Consider the following 19,681-nt stretch of genomic DNA (forward strand, 5'->3'; position numbering starts at 1 on the left):
AGCTTTTCAGCAGAAGGCCAAAACTGATTATCTGAATTATGAAATAGTGTTTATAGTTGTACATGGTATGGCTAGAAAGATAAAAGAATGTTAAATCATGTATTATCCATCGTATTTTAGAGAATATTTCTCATTGAAAATGTTTTACTTGGTCTTAAGCACAAAATCATCAAAATCGCCAAGAATCGAGTTAAGCTAAAATTCCAGGATGACGATGAAATGTGTTTCTGTTTTGCGAAGATTTGATGAAGTGCGATTATGAATCCCCTAAAGAGGAAAACTATCAGTATCTCTCTCACACACACACATACTCGATGAATCACTCACTCATACTCAGAGAGGAAAACATACACACACATTACACAAATCCCTAATGGGAAACCAACAAACACACACATCAAAAAACAAATACAGAGAAGAGAGAGAGCTTGTTTGGCAGTTCACAAATTCAAAACACAAAGTCAAGCATTACCTGTTTGCCCAAATGAATAATTTATTCTTTTGATGAAGTCAAATAGTTATTCATGATTTTGAATACAACAAGAAAACAGTGATCACAATATCAACCCTTTTTGTCACATTGAATGTGTAACGTAACGTACATGAAACTACATCAGTACATGCACATATTTACAGTCATAGTTTGCAAGGATTACTGCAAAATGATGCAGAACTCATTAGATTCACGCGCACAGAATGCACTCCTCCACGAGCCAGCGTCCCTTTCGCCCGAATGTTCACATGACATTAGAACAGTACTTTGAAATGTTCACATGACACTCACTTCATCCCACCAAACCACACTACCCTTCCAATAGGGGCTGAAATAACTCAACGGTGAGAGGATGGAGAACACATCTTTTGGTTCTTTGAGCTTCAAGCTGATTGAAGTTGACTGTTGTTGAGATTTCTCTTCAGTTTCAGTACGCAATGTTGGGAAACAACTCTCCGAATTCCTCCAAGAAGCCTGATCCATCCAAACACACGGTAAAGTCACTCATGCCCTCATGGGAAGGGGCGCAGTCACTCAGAGGGGAAGCGGCATCGTCACTGAGGCTTCCAGAAAACCCAGAATCAGACAGGTCTGAATTGGTACCGGAAAGCACAGAAGATGGGCTGAGTTTTCCAGCCTGGTTGTCTTCGAAGACCATCTCAAAGTTCTGTTCGTCAATCATGTGAGTGGGTGAGGGGACGCAGGCAGGAGGCGGAGAAACACTTTGGTCGATCGTGGAGCTCTGCTTCCTTTTGCGGCCCTTGCTTTTTGCGTGTGTGACAGGGGCGGGGGTAGATTCTGCGATCATTGTCTCTTGTTGCTCTTTGGGCTTGACATCGTCCATAGGAAAGTCCTCGAGGCCCTCCAAGCTCAACAGGCCCTCCAGCGATTTCCACATGTCGGCGTCCAGTTCCTCTGTGAGATCTGGCACTGCGGTGTCCACAGAGGGCTGACTCCTGAGAGATCTGGGCGCACACACAACGTTAGGGTCCACCATAGTGGCCAGTGCTGCCTTGCTGTTGGCGCCGAGACCGCCAGCGCCGAAGTTCGTCGCGTTCCACCCAGCGATGACACTGACCGCAGGGGCGGAGTGGACGACAGGGGGCTGGGCCAGCGTACTGACCACAACCACCTGGCCGGAGGGGAAGGCCAATTTGGCTCCGAGGCCCTCAAGTCCTTTAGGGGCCAGTGTAGGTAAAGAATCACTGACCACACAGATATTGCTTGGCACGCTAGCCACAGGAGCTGCGGGCTCCACTTTGTAGTAGTGGTGATCGGAATGGATCAGTTCATTGATGGTGTCCACGTTTGTTGCTGCGGACCCCACCAGCTCTGTTCCCGCTGGCAGTTCTCCATCAACAACGTCGATTCCGCGTTGACAGAGGGCCGCCGCGCCGGCTTGGTCTGCTTGCGCTTGCGACTGGAGCTCTCCGCTTTCTGGGATGAGGCATTCTTCCAGGAAACGAAGCAGAGCATCAGACTGAAAGACAAACAGAGAAGGGCACGTTAGTTTCATGTTGAGATAAACAATCCTTTTGTGTATTAACAATAATGTCAATACACTTTTTATCCAATATATTCATGAAATAGAAACAATCCAAACACAAATGTTCTGTTACAACACGCTGTAGACTGTTATATTCCCCTTGATCTTTTCATTTACAACACGCTGTAGACTGTTATATTCCCCTTGATCTTTTAATTTACAACACGCTGTAGACTGTTATATTCCCCTTGATCTTTTCATTTACAACACGCTGTAGACTGTTATATTCCCCTTCATCTTTTCATTTACAACAGAACTGTAATGCCCCAAACAATGTACCCATAATTGACCAGAACAAACAGCGTACTGATAACAACGACAGCATGATGCCCGTAATAGTTTTCCTTCTAAAAAGTACACTACTTACACAAACAACTCCCTGACAAAAAAAACCACCCAATTAAAACAGAAAGTCTTTTTTTATGGCAAGTTCCTTTATGTTGTTGGCTACAACAGATGTAGACAGTTTACCAAACAATCAAAACATGCTAACAATAACAATACTTTATTGTCCATTAACAGGAGTATATTAAACAGGAAACTTGTCTTCAATGCATTCAACTGCCGATTAACGATTTGAGACACATGTATATTTAAAAAAATAATTATTACAATTAGGAAATAGCGTCTCACCTTAGTGTCAGTGCACAGGCTGCGTACTGCATCATCACACGAGACAGAGCCTGAATCTGTTCCTTCGGCAGAGAAACAGCAGGCGCTGCAGACCTGGGAGAATCAGGCTCTGTCTTGCATGGCAACGCAGCGGTGTCGCAGTCCGGCACTTCAACCTTGCACGGTACTGTGGGCGCCGACGTCTGGACGACGAGGGGAGTGGAGGAGGGGGGGTCGGATGAGACGATTGTGTTGGGGGTGGTGGCGACTGTGCTGATGAGTTTTTTCAGGCAGTGGTTTTCTTTCTGGATGGAGGCGTGGCTGTTTCGGAGTTGGGCGTTCTCCTTCAGCAGTTGTTTCTTCTCTTCCTGCAGAAGGGACACCTGTTCCTCCAGCTCTGTCATCAACACTTTTTTCCTGTCGCGGGCGGTCTGGGCGGCTACACGGTTTTTCAACTTCCTGAAAAAAAGTCAACAGAATAATCATTAGTGAATTGTACTCTGTGAAATGATTCTGAGCTCTGTTGTGGTTACCACCAACAATACTGGTATTAACTTAATAGCCACTGTTGGCTTTTTCCTCCAGCAAACTACAAACAGTGCCACAGTAACAGCCTATCTTTCCACCTTATGATCCTAAACATGAAACATCACCACTGGCCCCAGAACACCTGTAAATTCCCACTGATATGAATCACTATCAGGGTCTCTTTTTATCTGCTGATTAACCTAAACCATCTGCCATTCTTTTATCCACTAACCCGTACACATAATGTATCAATCATAAGGGAAACAGGACATCAGAGATGTGGAATTACAACCAGGATAATGTGACAATGTGCACTTTTAGTGCCCTTACATAAAGAGCCACACCAGCATTTTAACAAGACTATGTTAATTGTTACTTGACAAGGACAATTCATCTGTTCTAACCATCCACACTACATCAGTATTTGGATATATATATATATCTCATTATCTTTGCCAAAATTTACTTCTTTGACTCGTTTGAGCTTGATTTTTTTCATGCATACATGTGTGTAAACCCCTCACTTTCCTGTTCTCCCTGACCTTCTAGACGTGTGTGTGTGTGTACTTGCTGGTCTATGTGTGTGTTGTTGTTTTTGTCTCGATCTCGAACTTCAAGACTTTGACACACTGTCAGTGTCAGAACGTTCAATACATGTGTGTGTTATTGTTTTTCTCTAGTCTAGATCTTCGAAATATTCACACCGTGTCAGAATGCATGCTTCTTGAGCTTTTAATGTCTGCCTCAGTTCCTTTGTTTTCACACAATCTCTGTGTGCTTAGGAATGGATCCTTTCCATAGTTATAATTATATATTCAGAAGTTGACATAATGATAATAACATTAACAAGTTTGGGTTATATATATATATACTCATACTACAAAGAGGTTGACATAACATTTACAACACGCAGACATGAATTATTTCAAGTTGTCTAAATGAAACAAACCATGACTGGGGACGGGCCGAAAAACATGCAGTCACGCCCCTTTCCTACGAAGTTCGAAGTCTGTAGTGTATTTTCTGTTTTACACGGAAGTAAACGCAACGGCTGAGCGCTATTTTGGTATTCTACAAATTCAACCAGGAAAATCTGTGACAAACTCGCCACGTCAGCCCCGCCCTACATAGCAAACAGATCCCTTTATCGACAGCACATGCTCGGTGCGTGATCGTGACTATACCTGCTCAGGCTTCTGAACTAAAGTAACAACCGAGTTCTCAAAAAAATGCACACCAAACAGATTGCAAGCGACGTTACCTCCCCTCTCAATACGAACCACATACATTTTACGCGACTGATCTTGTAATAAATCTTGAATCTTCGAAAATATGCGCATTTTCGATCAACTTACCTTCGGAGAACTTTCTCGTCGGGTGACAAATGTGTCAACCGTCTCCGCTTTCTCGCCCCAGCGCCATCGCTGTAGATGGAGTCGTCTGCTATCTCGGCCATTTGGTACGAATTTGTGTGTTTGCCCAGTGTTGTGATAACAATCGCTTTTTGGTACGCCATATTCGTAGTCCGTATGTAATGCCTGTCAGGTATCTGATCGTTTTGAAGACTTTCGTCCCATTTGATGATCGCAGCACTCAGTCTATCATGTTATGTTGTCGGTGTCTCGAGCAGAAATGGCCAAGTTGGTGATGTGTTGCTCGTGGATTGGTGGCGGCCGTTGACGTCACGGAGATTTCTGTATTCTGATTGGTTGAACTTTTCTGATGTAAGTCCCCTTCACGGATGTCTTGTTGGTAGTCGTTATTTTTAGTAACATACAAACGCGCCGAGGGACACGTCAGCTTTTAGAGGCAGAATGATGAAATAAGGAACACAAATTTCGGGAAGTGATAAACATTCTATTTTCCATAATGACTAGACTACTAATGCTCAGCTGACTTTGCTGTGAGGGAAACCACAGCTTTCCCACACAGCTGACAGTTGTCAACATTTCGAGCAATGCGCCAGCGGCGCAGTAGGCCGCTACACTCGTCTGACAACTTTATTATTGATCGAATCGATAACATTTCTACTGGGACACTTGAACACTGCAGTATTCTCATCTAAAATTATTTTTTGATTTTCCTGACAGCATCAACGCAAGTGCTATTAAACCTTGATGCGTTCACTGCAGAGTTAAGTTACTAAAGTTCACCACAGGCGCCGGATGCGGGACGCGTTTATCTCATCAAAACATTTGACAAATTACAACAAACAAAAACCCACCCCTACAACAACAACAAAATCCAAATATCTTTGATTTTTGTATGCTAATCTCTAACTCTTTTTTTTTTTTTTTTAGACAACTATATGATATGATGTTGCAAAAGATTTAAGAAAACTTGGTTATCATACTGAAATATGTGCTAAAACATTATACTTAATGCCGGAACAACTCCGAAAGCAGACATGTTGCTGGCAAAAACCACAGACTGTTGTGTTAGCTTAAGCTGGTGGTACTGCAGCGGCCGTGCCCCTCATAATCTTGATCACAGGCACAGGAAAAAATGTCAGCACAATGAATCGTGTTTATTCCAAATGCCAATAGCCTAATCATGTAGTAGTGCAGATCACATGACGCACAACCAATGCTATATAAGTCAGTGCGCACAACACACTTTTTGAGATCATGAATGTCGTGTTCTGTCACGTGCATGTCATGTCACACTCAGCACGAGTAATTCACTGCAGTTGCTGGCCCGTAGAGTGCGTTCTTTCACAAGCAAACATGCTGATTACATAGCGACTGCTTTAACGCACCTCGAGCTTACATAGCCAAGTCAGTGCTCAAATAGCGATTTTCTCCCGAATTCCTGAGGGTAAAGGGGGACAATCACATTTTCGTTGTGTCTTAAACACACGACACAGCTCCCTCTGCTCTTGGCGTGGGTCCAGAAAGGGGGCTAGCTGCCCTTGGTGGCGTTCCCACTCGCCCTGCAGGAGTCCTCGTGTTTCTCGGGAGAGAAGTGAAAGTCGCTAGAGGGGTGAGCTTCAGCTCACTCTTTGTCTAGGGACGCTTTTGTTACCCTGCTTTTATCCTGCCTTTCTAACCCTGAGCTGTTTGGCTTGTTTTTTCTTGGTGACCGTACCGTACCTTGTAAGTGATGAGCCAAGTTGCTAAACACAAACTGCCAAACACCACCTTTGCTGATAGGCGGGAAACGTTCATCTGGGTAGATAACTACCTTCCAACGGACACCACTGCTCTGAGGGAGCAAGATTGGTCCCTTAATATGGACCAAACAGCAAGCGGTTCTGACCGCGCCCCAGATATTCCCATGGAATCACTGAATGAGACTGACCGGGCCAGCCGGACTGGTCAGTCCCCAAAATCCAAACAGCTTAATAAAGCAATCACCAATGAGAAAACCAGCATATCTTCTCCTTTCAAGAGAAAGAGATTGCGGGAGGACGACCCTGAGGGGGGGCAGAGCTCTCCGGAATCTCTTCTCTTCCGGGATAGCCCCCCACGCTCTCAGATTACTGATAATTTTGAGGAAGACTTCACCGAAGTCAATCGTAAGAAGCCCAAAAAGAAAAAGAAGCAAAAGGTCCTCTGCGAGGGTCCCCCTCTTCAGGGAAACACAGGTATTTCCCATGCAACATCTGCCCGGGGGGTCGACACCTCCCAACCCCTAACTGAATCACAAGAAAACCAGACAACTCAACAGCCATTACCACCTGCCAATACACACACACACACAAAACAAAGACCCCGAAGAAAACTTCTTTACCAACCCAAGCAACCTCCTCCCTCCTTCTTAGAGTTCCCCGTGGTGGTGCAGGACCTGAAGGAGGGCCCTGCAACATTGCAGGGACTCGGCCTCAGGAGGAAAAAAACTTTTGACCTTGCCATCGGCGAGGTCAAAGAAATACGCATGCTGGCAGCTGGGAGCGTCCTGGTAGGGTGCTCCTCAGCATCACAACAAAACAAGCTATTGAGGCTGGACTCGATCGGCGGCATCAAAGTGAAATGCCACCGTCCGGAGGTAACAACCGAAGGTGTCATTAAACGCATACCCACAATACATTCAGGAACAGACCTGTCTGAGATGGCAGTGGGCGTGCGCGTCCGGATGGAGGATGGGAGTCTTGTAGAAAAGGGCCCCTCCTCGGTTCGATCTTTTCGCCGTCTTCTCCTTAGGGATGGGAAACCGTCTCAGGCGGTCCGTGTCACGTTTACAACGGCAATTCTTCCAGACAGCGTCGTTCTGGAGAGTGAGGTGTACGGCGTCGAACCCTACACTCCTCCAGTGCGGCGCTGTACGAAGTGCCAGAGACTATCGCACCTAAAACAACAATGCAAATCAAAAGTGCAGATCTGCCCCCGATGTGGCTCCAAGGGCCACGACGGAGCGACGTGCACCAAGGCCAAACATTGCGTAAACTGCAAGGGCGAGCATTCCGCCGCTTATCTTGGATGCCCGGAAATGAGACTGAGGCTGCAGGCCAATAAGATCAGGTCGGCAGCATACATACCATATTCTGAGGCCCTGGATCGGGCGCGGCGCGAGCTCGCCAAACAACAAAATAAAACAGCGACTGCCCCAGCGGAAATGAGGGACTCCTTCTGGCGTCCCCCTCCGCAACCGATCCGGCGGACCTCAACCCCCCGGTCCGGGTACTCTTTGGCTGTCCAGAGACCCCCCCTGGGTGGGCAAGTAAATAAAATACAAGAAATCAAAAACAAAATGACCGAACATGACAATACACTCCTTCCAGTTCATGCGGACAGTTCTGCTGCAACCGCGAAGCACCAAACAACTTCGCAAAATCCAAATCCTGGCCCCCAGGCGCCCTGTAAGTCTCAGACGGCTCGGGCAGAGGCGCCGCTTCATGGGACCCCCGGGTTAAAGGCCTCCCTCCTACGCAAAGCCCAGAACAGGAAGGAGGACTCGAAAGAAGAGCAGCTCTTCGAGAGGTTGATGGGGAGAATGGAGGAGGGATTGGCCCAGAGATTCAGAGAATACAAACTTAAAACTGAACAGGAAATAAAGCAGCAGATGAGGGAGGAGCAGGAGAAGGCAGAGCTTGAGCTAGCCGACGCTGCACTAGATAAGCTAAAAACAGGAGAGCAATATGCAAATTTAAATGAACAACAAAGAGGCCTTCAAGGTTTCATCGAGCAGTGCCTCGGCTTCATGGTTAAGGCCAGACAGATGCAGAGCCCTCTCGACCTGATCGACTCCCTCTCAGCTACATACACACAACTCTCCAACACCAAGGTTGAACGCTTCATTCCGGGCGGCGCCACTCTGGCGCTGGGCGCCCTTGCTGGTGCCAAGCAGTTGTCCGTGACGGATATGAAAGCTGTCAAAACCACTTTTTAACCTATTTTAAATCTGCCCTTTAACTTACCTTCTTTGTGCGTGTTAAAATGGCTGAACAAGGTGAAAGCGGTCACGGATTTATCATATTACAGTGGAACTGTCGCTCTATCAACTCTAACTTCTCTCAGCTATATAATTATATATCAAATCACTCTGCTGACATCTTAGTTATCCAGTCAATCAAGAGAAAACGCTCCCTACTGCCTTCTATAGATGGTTTTGACTTCCCTCCCATAGTAGAGCAAAAGGGCTCAGGGCAACTCATTCAAACAGCTATTTATCTAAAGTCTTCCTTAAATTACAAACCCTTTGCACCTCTCATCCCTAGTTCAGAAAATCTCAGTACATGTGCTGTTGAAATCGAAATAAAAGGATCCAAAAACCTCAACATAGTTAACATATATTACCCCCACGGGTGTAATAAAAAAGGAACTACCGACTGGCTAAAATCCCTGGATCATGGCAGGGCACACTGGTGCGTGATGGGTGATTTTAATAATCACCACCCTCTGTGGGACTCTGCTAACCCTAGATACAAACATGCCAATAGCAACCTTGCTGACGTCATTTTGGAAACTGACTTTTGTATACTAAACGATGGCTCGGCAACCAGACTTCCAGACAGAGCTGACCATTCCCCGTCAGCAATCGATCTCTCCCTTTGCTCAAATGCCATAGTCACTGACATCGACTGGAACGTTTTCCCGGACGCCCTCGGCTCCGATCACTTACCCATTGTTCTTACCTTCCGCCACTTCGCCCCTAATCGCAATAACTCGGAGGTCAGAAAAAAGTACAATTACAAACAGGCAAATTGGGACAGCTTCCGTGCGGAGCTCGAGGGTGTCAGGGAGGAAACTCTCCTTACGGATGACATCGAAGCCTCTTACAATAACATACGTCAATGTATACTCACTGCTGCCAATAATCACATTCCGCTTAAATCAGTAAATCCTAACTGTAAGGCCAAAAGGAATGAGTGGTGGAATGCAGACTGTGATGAAGCCTTGGCAAACAAGCGATATCACATTAGGACATATCTCAGGCACTGCTCAGACGCTAACTTCACGAATATGAAGTCAGCTGAAATACAATTTAACCAGATCACCGCTGAGGCTAAACTTCAAAACTGGGAAAACTTTGTCCACAAAGAAACTAAAGATTACAAAGACTGTGGCAAAATCTGGAAGAAAATCCGCAGATTTAAATGTAGATACAGAACTAAAGAAAAGCCACTACTATCGGGTGATAAAATGACCACAACTGACTCTGAAAAGGCAAACCTATTAGCAGATACTTTTGCCAAAAATAGTCAATCAAAATCCCTAGATACTGAACGACTCAATTATAGGTTAGATCAGGAGAAGGGTTTCACATACCCCCCAGATGACAACCAGTTGCCTATAAACTGCATGTTTAAGGCAAAAGAAGTCCAAAACGCCATCTCTTCTGTGAAAGACCCAAAAAAATCCACAGGTTTAGACCCAATATCATATCACATGATAAAACATCTACCACCTAACTTTGTTAAGTTGCTCACTCAGTTTTTCAACCTATGCTGGTTAAAGGATACTATCCCCGCAGCGTGGTCAGACTCACAAGTAGTAGCAGTATTGAAGAGCGGAAAACCGGGCAATCTACCTGGCAGTTACCGCCCCATATCACTAACCCCCCACCTCAGCAAGATCTTTGAGCGTGTGGTGAACCAGAGGCTGGAGTTCCACCTCAATAAACACAATATCATTCCTACATGCCAGGCAGGTTTTAGGCAAGGTCGTTCGTGTGCGGACCACATTGTGCACGTCACTGAAAAAATCAAAAAGACCTTGGCACATAGTAATAATTCTCTTCTTGGAACCTTCTTTGATATTAAATCTGCGTACGACAGCGTCTGGCATGCTCGTCTACTCCTAAAACTCGGCAGAATCGGTGTCTCTGGCCACATGTACCAATTCATCAAAAACTTCATCAGCAATCGCAAGATGTCTGTCCGAGTGGGCTCTTCGGTGTCCGAAACCCATGCGCTGGACATGGGGGTTCCCCAGGGCAGTATCATCGCGCCAAACTTATTCAGCATCATGCTCTATGACATTACTTCTGTTAAGGTTGACGGTGCCAGTGTACTTCTGTATGCGGACGACCTCGCCTTAATAGACACTAATAGACCACGCCATAACAGAGTTACCAACACTGTTGACTTATCTTCTTACCAAACTAAAATCGACAACCTCTGTCAATATATGTACACCAACGGCTTCCAACTAGCCTCAAATAAAACAGTCTTTCTTGTTGTCTCCCGTAGACAACTGTACAGGAACTGCAGTATAAAGATAGGTTGTGATATTATCAAACCGAGCTCAGAAGTTAAGTTCCTCGGCGTTATCATCGATACCCGACTTAACTGGACCAGTCATATCGAACATCTGATCAATAAGGCCAACAAGGATCTTTATATCATACGCTACCTGGCGTCCCAATCCTGGGCCAGAGGACGTAAGTGTGTCACAGAGGTAGTGCGGGCATTAATTCGCTCCCGCCTCCTTTACGGGTGCGAAGCTTATTTCGCGACGCGCCCGGCGCTCATGAAAAAACTGGCTATTATAGAGTGCAGGGCGCTCAAAATAGCTCTGGGACTCTCCCAACAAGCGAGTAAGAGTCGAGTCTACAGCGAGTGTGGGTGGCTGCCCCTTGTGGATGAGATAAAACTCCGTTCAGCTCAGTATGCTGTCAGAGCCCACGCGGTAGAGAACTCTGCCTGCGAGGTCCTGACTGACTTTTTTCCTCAGCACCAAAATTATGAGGCCAACACCAAACATAGCACTCAACTCTTGGCCAAAACGCTACCCTTATCCGACACAGTAAACCGCATTCTAGCCGATAGCGGGGTGAAGGTCAGTGAGCTGGCCAGGGTCCCCCCGCCCTCCTACCCGCCTTGGCTTGAGGAAACCCCTACTATCATATACGACAGTGAAGATAATACTACCAAAAAAGATAACCCCGTCTACCTGGCTACTGTTACAAAAGAAACCCTAAACTACAAATTCTCGGAGCATTTAAAAGTCTTTACTGACGGATCCAAATTTGCAGACGGCAGCGTTGGCTGCGCCTTTGTGATCCCAGATCTCAAAATCTCAAGGAAATATACTCTTAATAAAGACATCTCCATATTCTCAGCCGAGCTATTTGCCTTGCTCATGGCATGCACTTTTATAAATGACCTCCCAGTCACACCGCGTGCGGTAGTTTTCTGCTCTGACTCGCGCTCTTCATTACAAGCTCTGCATCGAAACACATCAAATCGGGCAGAGCTACAAAGAGAAATCCTCTTTATATGTCACCAGTTAATCTCATCCGGCACATCCGTATCATTTCTCTGGGTCCCCTCTCACGTAGGGGTCCGGGGAAATGAACTGGCGGATGTCGCTGCCAAAGAAGCGGCAGAATCTAGCCCAGCTAACACTAACATCGGCTACTCAGTAACCGAGTTCTACAGTAAAATCCGTAAACTCATTCGAAGTCAGTACGTAACATCTCTGTCCTATCAACCCATTGATATGAACGATCTACACCCCGATCTCCCAACAAACCTCCTCACTATCTTCAGACGCCTCCGTGCCGGCGGCTGCCGCTTCCATATCTTTAACAAGTCCTGCCATTGTGGAGAACCCTATTCATTTCAACACATTTTCGCTCCATGCGCTACAAATAGAATTACCTTTAAAACCTTATATGACCATATGCAGCTCCATGGTCTGAGTCCCCAGGATTATTTGCGCAGTAGCAGTTCTCTAGGCTGGTCACACAGCTTGCTGCTGTGCCGACTGGTCAGGGACTCGGACATGGGGCTGTGGGTATAACTAAGCCCAGATTATCACATCAGCGTGTTTCAGTTTGAGGTCGAGTGGCTCCCGCCATCCCTCCTGATTCCAGCGACTACCCTCTAGACAACATATCCTCACCCAAGGCCCACTAGTCGCCAAACTGTACATATTGTTTTTATTACCACGGCCTTCGTGGCTTACATTTTAATCCTTTTATTTGTAAAAAGTTTTGAGATTTATTGTTCGTGTTCCTCTTACTTGCTCATCTATTTGGTTTTATTGGTGATCCTGAAAGGTTCCACTTTTTAACTCGATTTGAATTAAAAAAAAAATCATTTTACAAACCCGTTATTCAAGATATAGAATACAGACTTATAATTCTTACCAAGAAACATCTTAACTACTTTTCATTTTAACAAATTCCACAGAGCATTATCAACTCAACCCCACCCCCTGCCCTCCTCTCCTTATTTTTTGTTTCTTTCTTTCCTCTTTTTGAAAGCGGACAAACACTCAAGTCCTTAATGGCTCAAAACCGTAGGACTTTTAATATTAATTTTAACACTTTTTGAGTCACTTGAGAAAAAGTGACTCTATGTAATCGGTCAGTGTTAGTCTGTCCGGCCGGCCGTCCGGCCGGCCGTCCGTAGACACCACCTTAACGTTGGACTTTTCTCGGAAACTATCAAAGCGATCCGGCTCATATTTTGTTTAGTCGTGACCTCCAATGACCTCTACACTTTAACGATGGTTTCGTTGACCTTTGACCTTTTTCAAGGTCACAGGTCAACGTCAAAGGAAAAATTAGACATTTTATATCTTTGACAAAGTTCATCGGATGTGATTGAAACTTTGTAGGATTATTCTTTACATCAAAGTATTTACATCTGTAGCCTTTTACAAACGTTATCAGAAAAACAAGGGAGATAACTAGCCTTTTCTGTTCGGCAACACACAACTTAACGTTGGGCTTTTCTCGGAAACTATAAAAGTGACCGGGCTCAAATTTTATGTGAACGTGACTCCCAGTGACCTCTACACTTTGACGTCTGCTTTGGTGACCTTTGACCTTTTTCAAGGTCACAGGTATGTCTTGAAGGAAAAAAATTGAAATATCATATCTCTGAAACTATTCATCGGATTTGATTCAAACTTTATAGAATTATTCTTTACATCAAATTATTTACATCTGTATTGTGTTGTGAATAGCAATTTCTTCCTGTCCATCTGATGCCTCATAGAATATTCAGAACTGCGAAAGTGACTCGATCGAGCGTTTGCTCTTCTTGTTATTTGAGCAAATCAACAATGATAGTTCCTAATTGGTATCATCCTAGCTGTAGGACAGGCCGACACACTATTAATAATTAACCGCATTTTGTCATGTGCCTGTGGTTACGATAAAAGATCCGTCATGGGAAATCCGGCTGCAAAACTGATGAAACCTCTGTCATTCGAGCCTTTTTTTTCCATGTAGTGTTATTTTCAGGGTAGCTGTTTTTCCCCAGGAAGGAACGTAAAGGTCAGTCCACGAAGAAAACTTTTCCAGAGACTAACAAACAACCCTATTATGTCTGTGTGATTTGTATGCAGACAGATCTTGTAGAATTTATTACAACGATATCCATGTTGATTTACAGTATCTGTACAAGTTTTTGTGAAGTGTTGCCACCCCACTGACATCCTGCTCTGAAGAAAGCAGAACTGAGAACTGAAGAAGACTCGAAACATCATGTAACCTAGCAGTAGCCGCTATCATTACATTTGATTAAATGTTTTAACATAGAGGGGGAATCGAGACGAGGGTCGTGGTGTGTGTGTGTGTGTGTGTGTGTGTCTGTCTGTGTGTCTGTGTGTGCGTGTGTGTGTGTAGAGCGATTCAGACTAAACTACTGGACCGATCTTTATGAAATTTGACATGAGAGTTCCTGGGTATGATACCCCCGGACTTTTTGTTTTCCTTTTTTTCGATAAATACCTTTGATGACGTCATATCCGGCTTTTTGTAAAAGTTGAGGCGGCACTGTCACACCCTCATTTTTCAATCAAATTGATTGAAATTTTGGCAAAGCAATCTTCGACGAAGGCCGGAGTTTGGTATTGCATTTAAGCTTGGTGGCTTAAAAACTAATAAATGAGTTTGGTCATTAAAAATCGGAAACTTGTAATTAAAATTATCTTTTTATTAAACGATCCAAAAATAATTTAATCTTATTCTTCGTCATTTTCTAATTCCAAAAACATATACATATGTTATATTTGGATTACAAACAAGCTCTGAAATTTAAAAATATGAAAATTATGATATGACGTCATCAACGGTATTTATCGAAAAAAGAAAAAAAAAAGTCCGGGGATATCATTCCCAGGAACTCTCATGTCAAATTTCATAAAGATCGGTCTAGTAGTTTGGTCTGAATCGCTCTACACACACACACACGCACAGACAGACAGACAGACACACACACACACACACACACACACACACACACACACACACACCACGACCCTCGTCTCGATTCCCCCTCTACGTTAAAACATTTAGTCAAAACTTGACTAAATGTAAAAAGGAGAAATAAATACAATTACTTGTGTAGAAATAAAATTCCCATCTCAGTCTTTTCAATGGAATAAGGTCAGACTAACATACTACTTTCACCCAAAACTATAAGTACTTGAAAACGTATTCAGTGAAAACAGCGTAAACAATAAATAAACACAAATATAACTTCAAATACTCCATCGCCTAATTCACGACACACTCTAAGCTTGCATAAATGGGACGACTGATAGTCTAAGATCACATATGACATGTCAACTGATCACATTTTACAATGATTTAAATTACTTTGTATTTCACACTCGAGCAGCGTATTCCAAGCAACGTCAGTAACAGCTGCAGCAATTAACTTGGAATTGAAACAGAGCATCAGGAAAATGTGGGTTTCGTATCGAAGCGATTGACGATGTAGGCCGATATATATATATACTAGAATGAATACCCGCTTCGCCGGGTAGCCGGCTTCGCCGGGAAGAAGTACTTAGAGCCGTACGACGGCTTCGCCGGGTCCGAACAATGGACCCGCCAAGCTTAGGTCCCTCCCAGATTCGTGGAATGGGAACAGCACGAAAATGATTTAGTGGCCATAATGCCATTCCTGACCATATCGAGTCCCATCCTTGTCGACGAATGTAACCGTGTTAATCACCTTTGGAGGCGAACTCCACTCAAACAGGACTGAGCAAGTTATGGCTTCTCAAAGGAAGGCCAGTACATAAAATTACACAAAAGCCGCCAGACCACATCACAAACAGAACTGAACAATGCACAGGTGTTGCTTACATAGAGACACACACACTCGCACACACACACACAAAAACACAGAGAAGCCGTATCTATAGAGAGATAGATGACAGTGTATTTTTCGCGTGGCTATAAATTGATTCGACCTTTGCACTTTTACAGTGAGGATAATTTACGGGTCCAATTTACGTTCTGTACACTGCGTTGACCTTCTAAAAATAGTACCAGTAACAGAACGCCCGGGAATATCCGAAGACGCTCAGCGCAGTGGACAGCGCAGTGTAGTAACTTACAACTGAACGGGAAAGCCAGACGAAGGAAGGGAGATAAACGCCAAACACTGGAGAAGATAAGGAAGAGTTACTTATAATGGTGAAATGAACACAAAAACGAAAATGAGTTCAGCGCTGCGCGCTGAGAGCACGTGTTGAAATATCTCATCGATGATATTGTGTCCGGGGTGTAGCTGAATACGGTGTCCAAATTTGAAAAAGATCCACCGAGAACTTTGGCGTTGTGATGTGGTGTAGCGGCTATGGTGTGTCGGTATGGGGGCCCGGGTAGCTGAGGTGGAACCAAAATGAGCTGAGGTGGAACCAAAATCGGTTCAGCGCTGCGCGCTGAGAGCACGTGTTGAAATATCGACCAGGTTGTGTCCTGTACCGGGTCAACCTGAATATGCCCACCAAATTTGAAGCAGATCCATCGAGAACTTTGGCCGTGCATCGCGCACAGACAGATACACACACACACACACAGACACACAGACACTAGTCGTATATATATATATATTTGCATGGGTTTTCTCTTTTGTGTGTGTATCTCTTCAACAGTAAAAGACGGATTTTCTGAGTAACATGAGTCATCGTGTGCCTCACTCATACAACTCTACTGTCGCCAGAAAATCATATGCACCGCCGGGAGTAGGGACACTAATTAGTGATGCGCCAAAACAAGGAGCAGAACACAACACAGCCGGAAACACACCAGACATATTCACGACTTTCCGACCTTGACATTGTAGTGGGGGTCAAGTGGGCGTCGGCATCATTGTCCAATCAGAAATTTTGATGCGCTTCCGCTTCCTGTCCCGCCCAGTCTGCGCAAAAGAAATGGCGCAAAACTGTTTGCGCGGAAAAAGGTGATGAAAAAAAGAACACAACCTGGTTTGATAACCAAATGATTGCGATCTTGCATTCTAGCATCATTTAATGTGGAACAACGACACATCTGATAAACAAATAGCCAGTTTGTTACCAACATGAGAAACTAGGGTTTAGAATCGAAGCGGTAAACCCGGACGCTGTTTGTACACGTAAATCCGGAGAAGCTATCGAAGTAGGTGACATGTCGTTTCACTCCGAGTGTGCCAGCACCGGCCCTCTACCCGCCAAACCCCCACTAGGCAGGGAAAGTGGTTCGACCTTGCATGAATGCAGGGCAAGTTCGAGTTTGCTAGCTAAAATTGCTGCTAGTGCTTGCCTTGTCTAGATCTGGAACTTTTTCAATTGGATTTTTTCTCTCTATTATACTGGAATAAGTGGGTGCTTTTCTAGATCTAAGCATCGACCGAATTAGATAATGATGTTCCTTGCATTGCATTCTCCTAAATCTGTTATTCTAACCAGTTTGTTTAAGAATATAATTGTTCGTTTTTTGTTGATAAGCTTACAAGATTTTTTCTTTTTTAAGTAAGTGGTTTCACACGTACAACATGAGACCCACATGCACTAGACAATGGAAGTTGAGGTCCTCGTTCAATACCACAAATGCCAGTATTATACTTCAGACTCCTTTTGGAGGAATGTGTGGGGTTTGGGTGTTGAACTTGAAGTGGCAGATTGTTTGCACAGGTATGAATGTTCGTACGTTCGTACGTGCACGCATGTATGCAGGCATATGTTTGTCAAGCAGGAACATGCAACATTTTGTTGACCGTATGTGAGTGCGTGTGTAATAAAACCAACGACAAACAATACAAAAAGCTCCAGCTCTGCTTCTTCACCAGTCACAGACGCATTGCGTTGTTCAGCTTTCCAGAAATATATTAACTCAGTCAGAACCGGCTTCATGAATATTTTATTTCAGGAAAAAATCAATCGAATCTACACAAAAAAAGGTTATTGCGTTGTTCTGTCTTTGAGACTGCATCACGTAATATTGAGCTACTAGAAGAAACATGTCTGTGGCATAGTTTGACCCAACAGATAGAGAAGTCAACAGAGGTATTCTGCCGTCAGCAGCTTTATTGCTGTTTTGAATTTGATCTTGCATAATTTTATTACATAATTTTGCAACACACAAAGAAATCGTAATTGAATATTTTACGCAAAATTGAATAATTCGCAAACATGTTTGTATGAACAAATATTATTTTAAGAAAATATGAGTGTGAGGATGGACGTATTGTGAGTGAAGTAGCAGAAATTCTTCTTAAGTTCTTTAGCTACATGCACACGTTCTGTTAATTACGTTCTTAGCAGGGAGATCCAGATTAATAATACTGCTGTGACAGGTTGTGGTTTCCATACACACTTTGAATACAGGAAAACAAAAACAAAAACACAGTTAAAAAAAAATGTGCACATATGATTAAAATATTAAAGTGTACAGAATAAAAGCAAGATATGTACAAAAACAAATCTCGTGGTTCTCTTGTCAAACCCACTGTAGTAAGCACAGAATAGGAGAGAAGATTTTGGAGAAGGTGGCTTAACCTACTGAAGTAAATGATCAAGAGGATTCTAAGCATCCAGTGCTAAAGCTCTCAAATCACAAGACATACACACTTGTTGTGGCTATCCGAACTGTTGATTTAACAAGAAGAGCAAACGCTCGATCGAGTCACTTTCGCAGTTCTGAATATTATATGAGGCATCAGATGGACAGGAAGAAATTGCTATTCACAACACAATGAGTCACGTTCACATAAAATTTGAGCCCGGTCACTTTTATAGTTTCCGAGAAAAGCCCAACGTTAAGTTGTGTGTTGCCGAACAGAAAAGGCTAGTTATCTCCCTTGTTTTTCTGATAACGTTCGTAAAAGGCTACAGATGTAAATACTTTGATGTAAAGAATAATCCTACAAAGTTTCAATCACATCCGATGAACTTTGTCAAAGATATAAAATGTCTAATTTTTCCTTTGACGCTGACCTGTGACCTTGAAAAAGGTCAAAGGTCAACGAAACCATCGTTAAAGTGTAGAGGTCATTGGAGGTCACGACTAAACAAAATATGAGCCCGATCGCTTTGATAGTTTCCGAGAAAAGATATAAAATGTCTAATTTTTCCTTTGACGCTGACCTGTGACCTTGAAAAAGGTCAAAGGTCAACGAAACCATCGTTAAAGTGTAGAGGTCATTGGAGGTCACGACTAAACAAAATATGAGCCCGATCGCTTTGATAGTTTCCGAGAAAAGTCCAACGTTAAGGTGGTGTCTACGGACGGCCGGCCGGACGGCCGGCCGGACAGACTAACACTGACCGATTACATAGTCACTTTTTCTCAAGTGACTCAAAAAAACCATACCTACACATTGTAAACATCTATTACAAAATTATATATATTGTATGGATCTGTCTTTGTAAAATATACTGTTCAGAAAATTTTAAATAATCTGCACAAATCTCGTGGTTCTCTTGTCAAGTAGTAGGCACAGAAAAAAAACACCAAAAACCCTGTGTTTTGTCTTGTAAATTATACTTTACTAAATGTGTACAGTATTCTAAGAAAAGAAAAATTCTTCCTTTTTATCATATCAATTGCCTCCCTTGGATTTTATTTGTAAAATAACTCTGAGAAAAAAAGCTTTCTACTTAAAAGCAGTGCAATCAGGAAAATGGGTACAACCTGTGTGTATACCTTTATTCCTTTTTCTTTTTTATTTAATTCAGGATGTCACTACGCAGTTTTACTGATTTAAAAAAAAATTCGCTTCAAATTATCTCCCTTGAACAAACACTTCTTTTTACAATTAAATTTTGTTTACACGAAGAGGTAGTTTTAAGGGTATATACAAGAAAACATTATTGCAGCCTTAGATGTAT

General features: G+C 43.5%; 1 protein-coding gene across 1 annotated transcript; it reads right to left on the reverse strand.

Annotated features, from left to right (window-relative positions):
- Positions 1-1,666: 1,666 nt before the first annotated feature.
- Positions 1,667-4,850, reverse strand: LOC138975071 (X-box-binding protein 1-like). Its single transcript, XM_070347727.1, has 3 exons — positions 4,535-4,850; positions 2,673-3,110; positions 1,667-1,973 (listed from the first exon to the last, which is right to left on the reverse strand). Exons 1-3 carry the CDS (start codon positions 4,693-4,695, stop codon positions 1,778-1,780), a joined length of 795 nt encoding a protein of 264 aa, XP_070203828.1. The 5' UTR covers positions 4,696-4,850; the 3' UTR covers positions 1,667-1,777.
- Between the last annotated feature and the right edge of the window lie 14,831 nt (positions 4,851-19,681).

The sequence above is a fragment of the Littorina saxatilis genome, linkage group LG9, assembly GCF_037325665.1.
Source record: "Littorina saxatilis isolate snail1 linkage group LG9, US_GU_Lsax_2.0, whole genome shotgun sequence".
In the NCBI taxonomy this organism is placed as follows: domain Eukaryota; kingdom Metazoa; phylum Mollusca; class Gastropoda; order Littorinimorpha; family Littorinidae; genus Littorina; species Littorina saxatilis.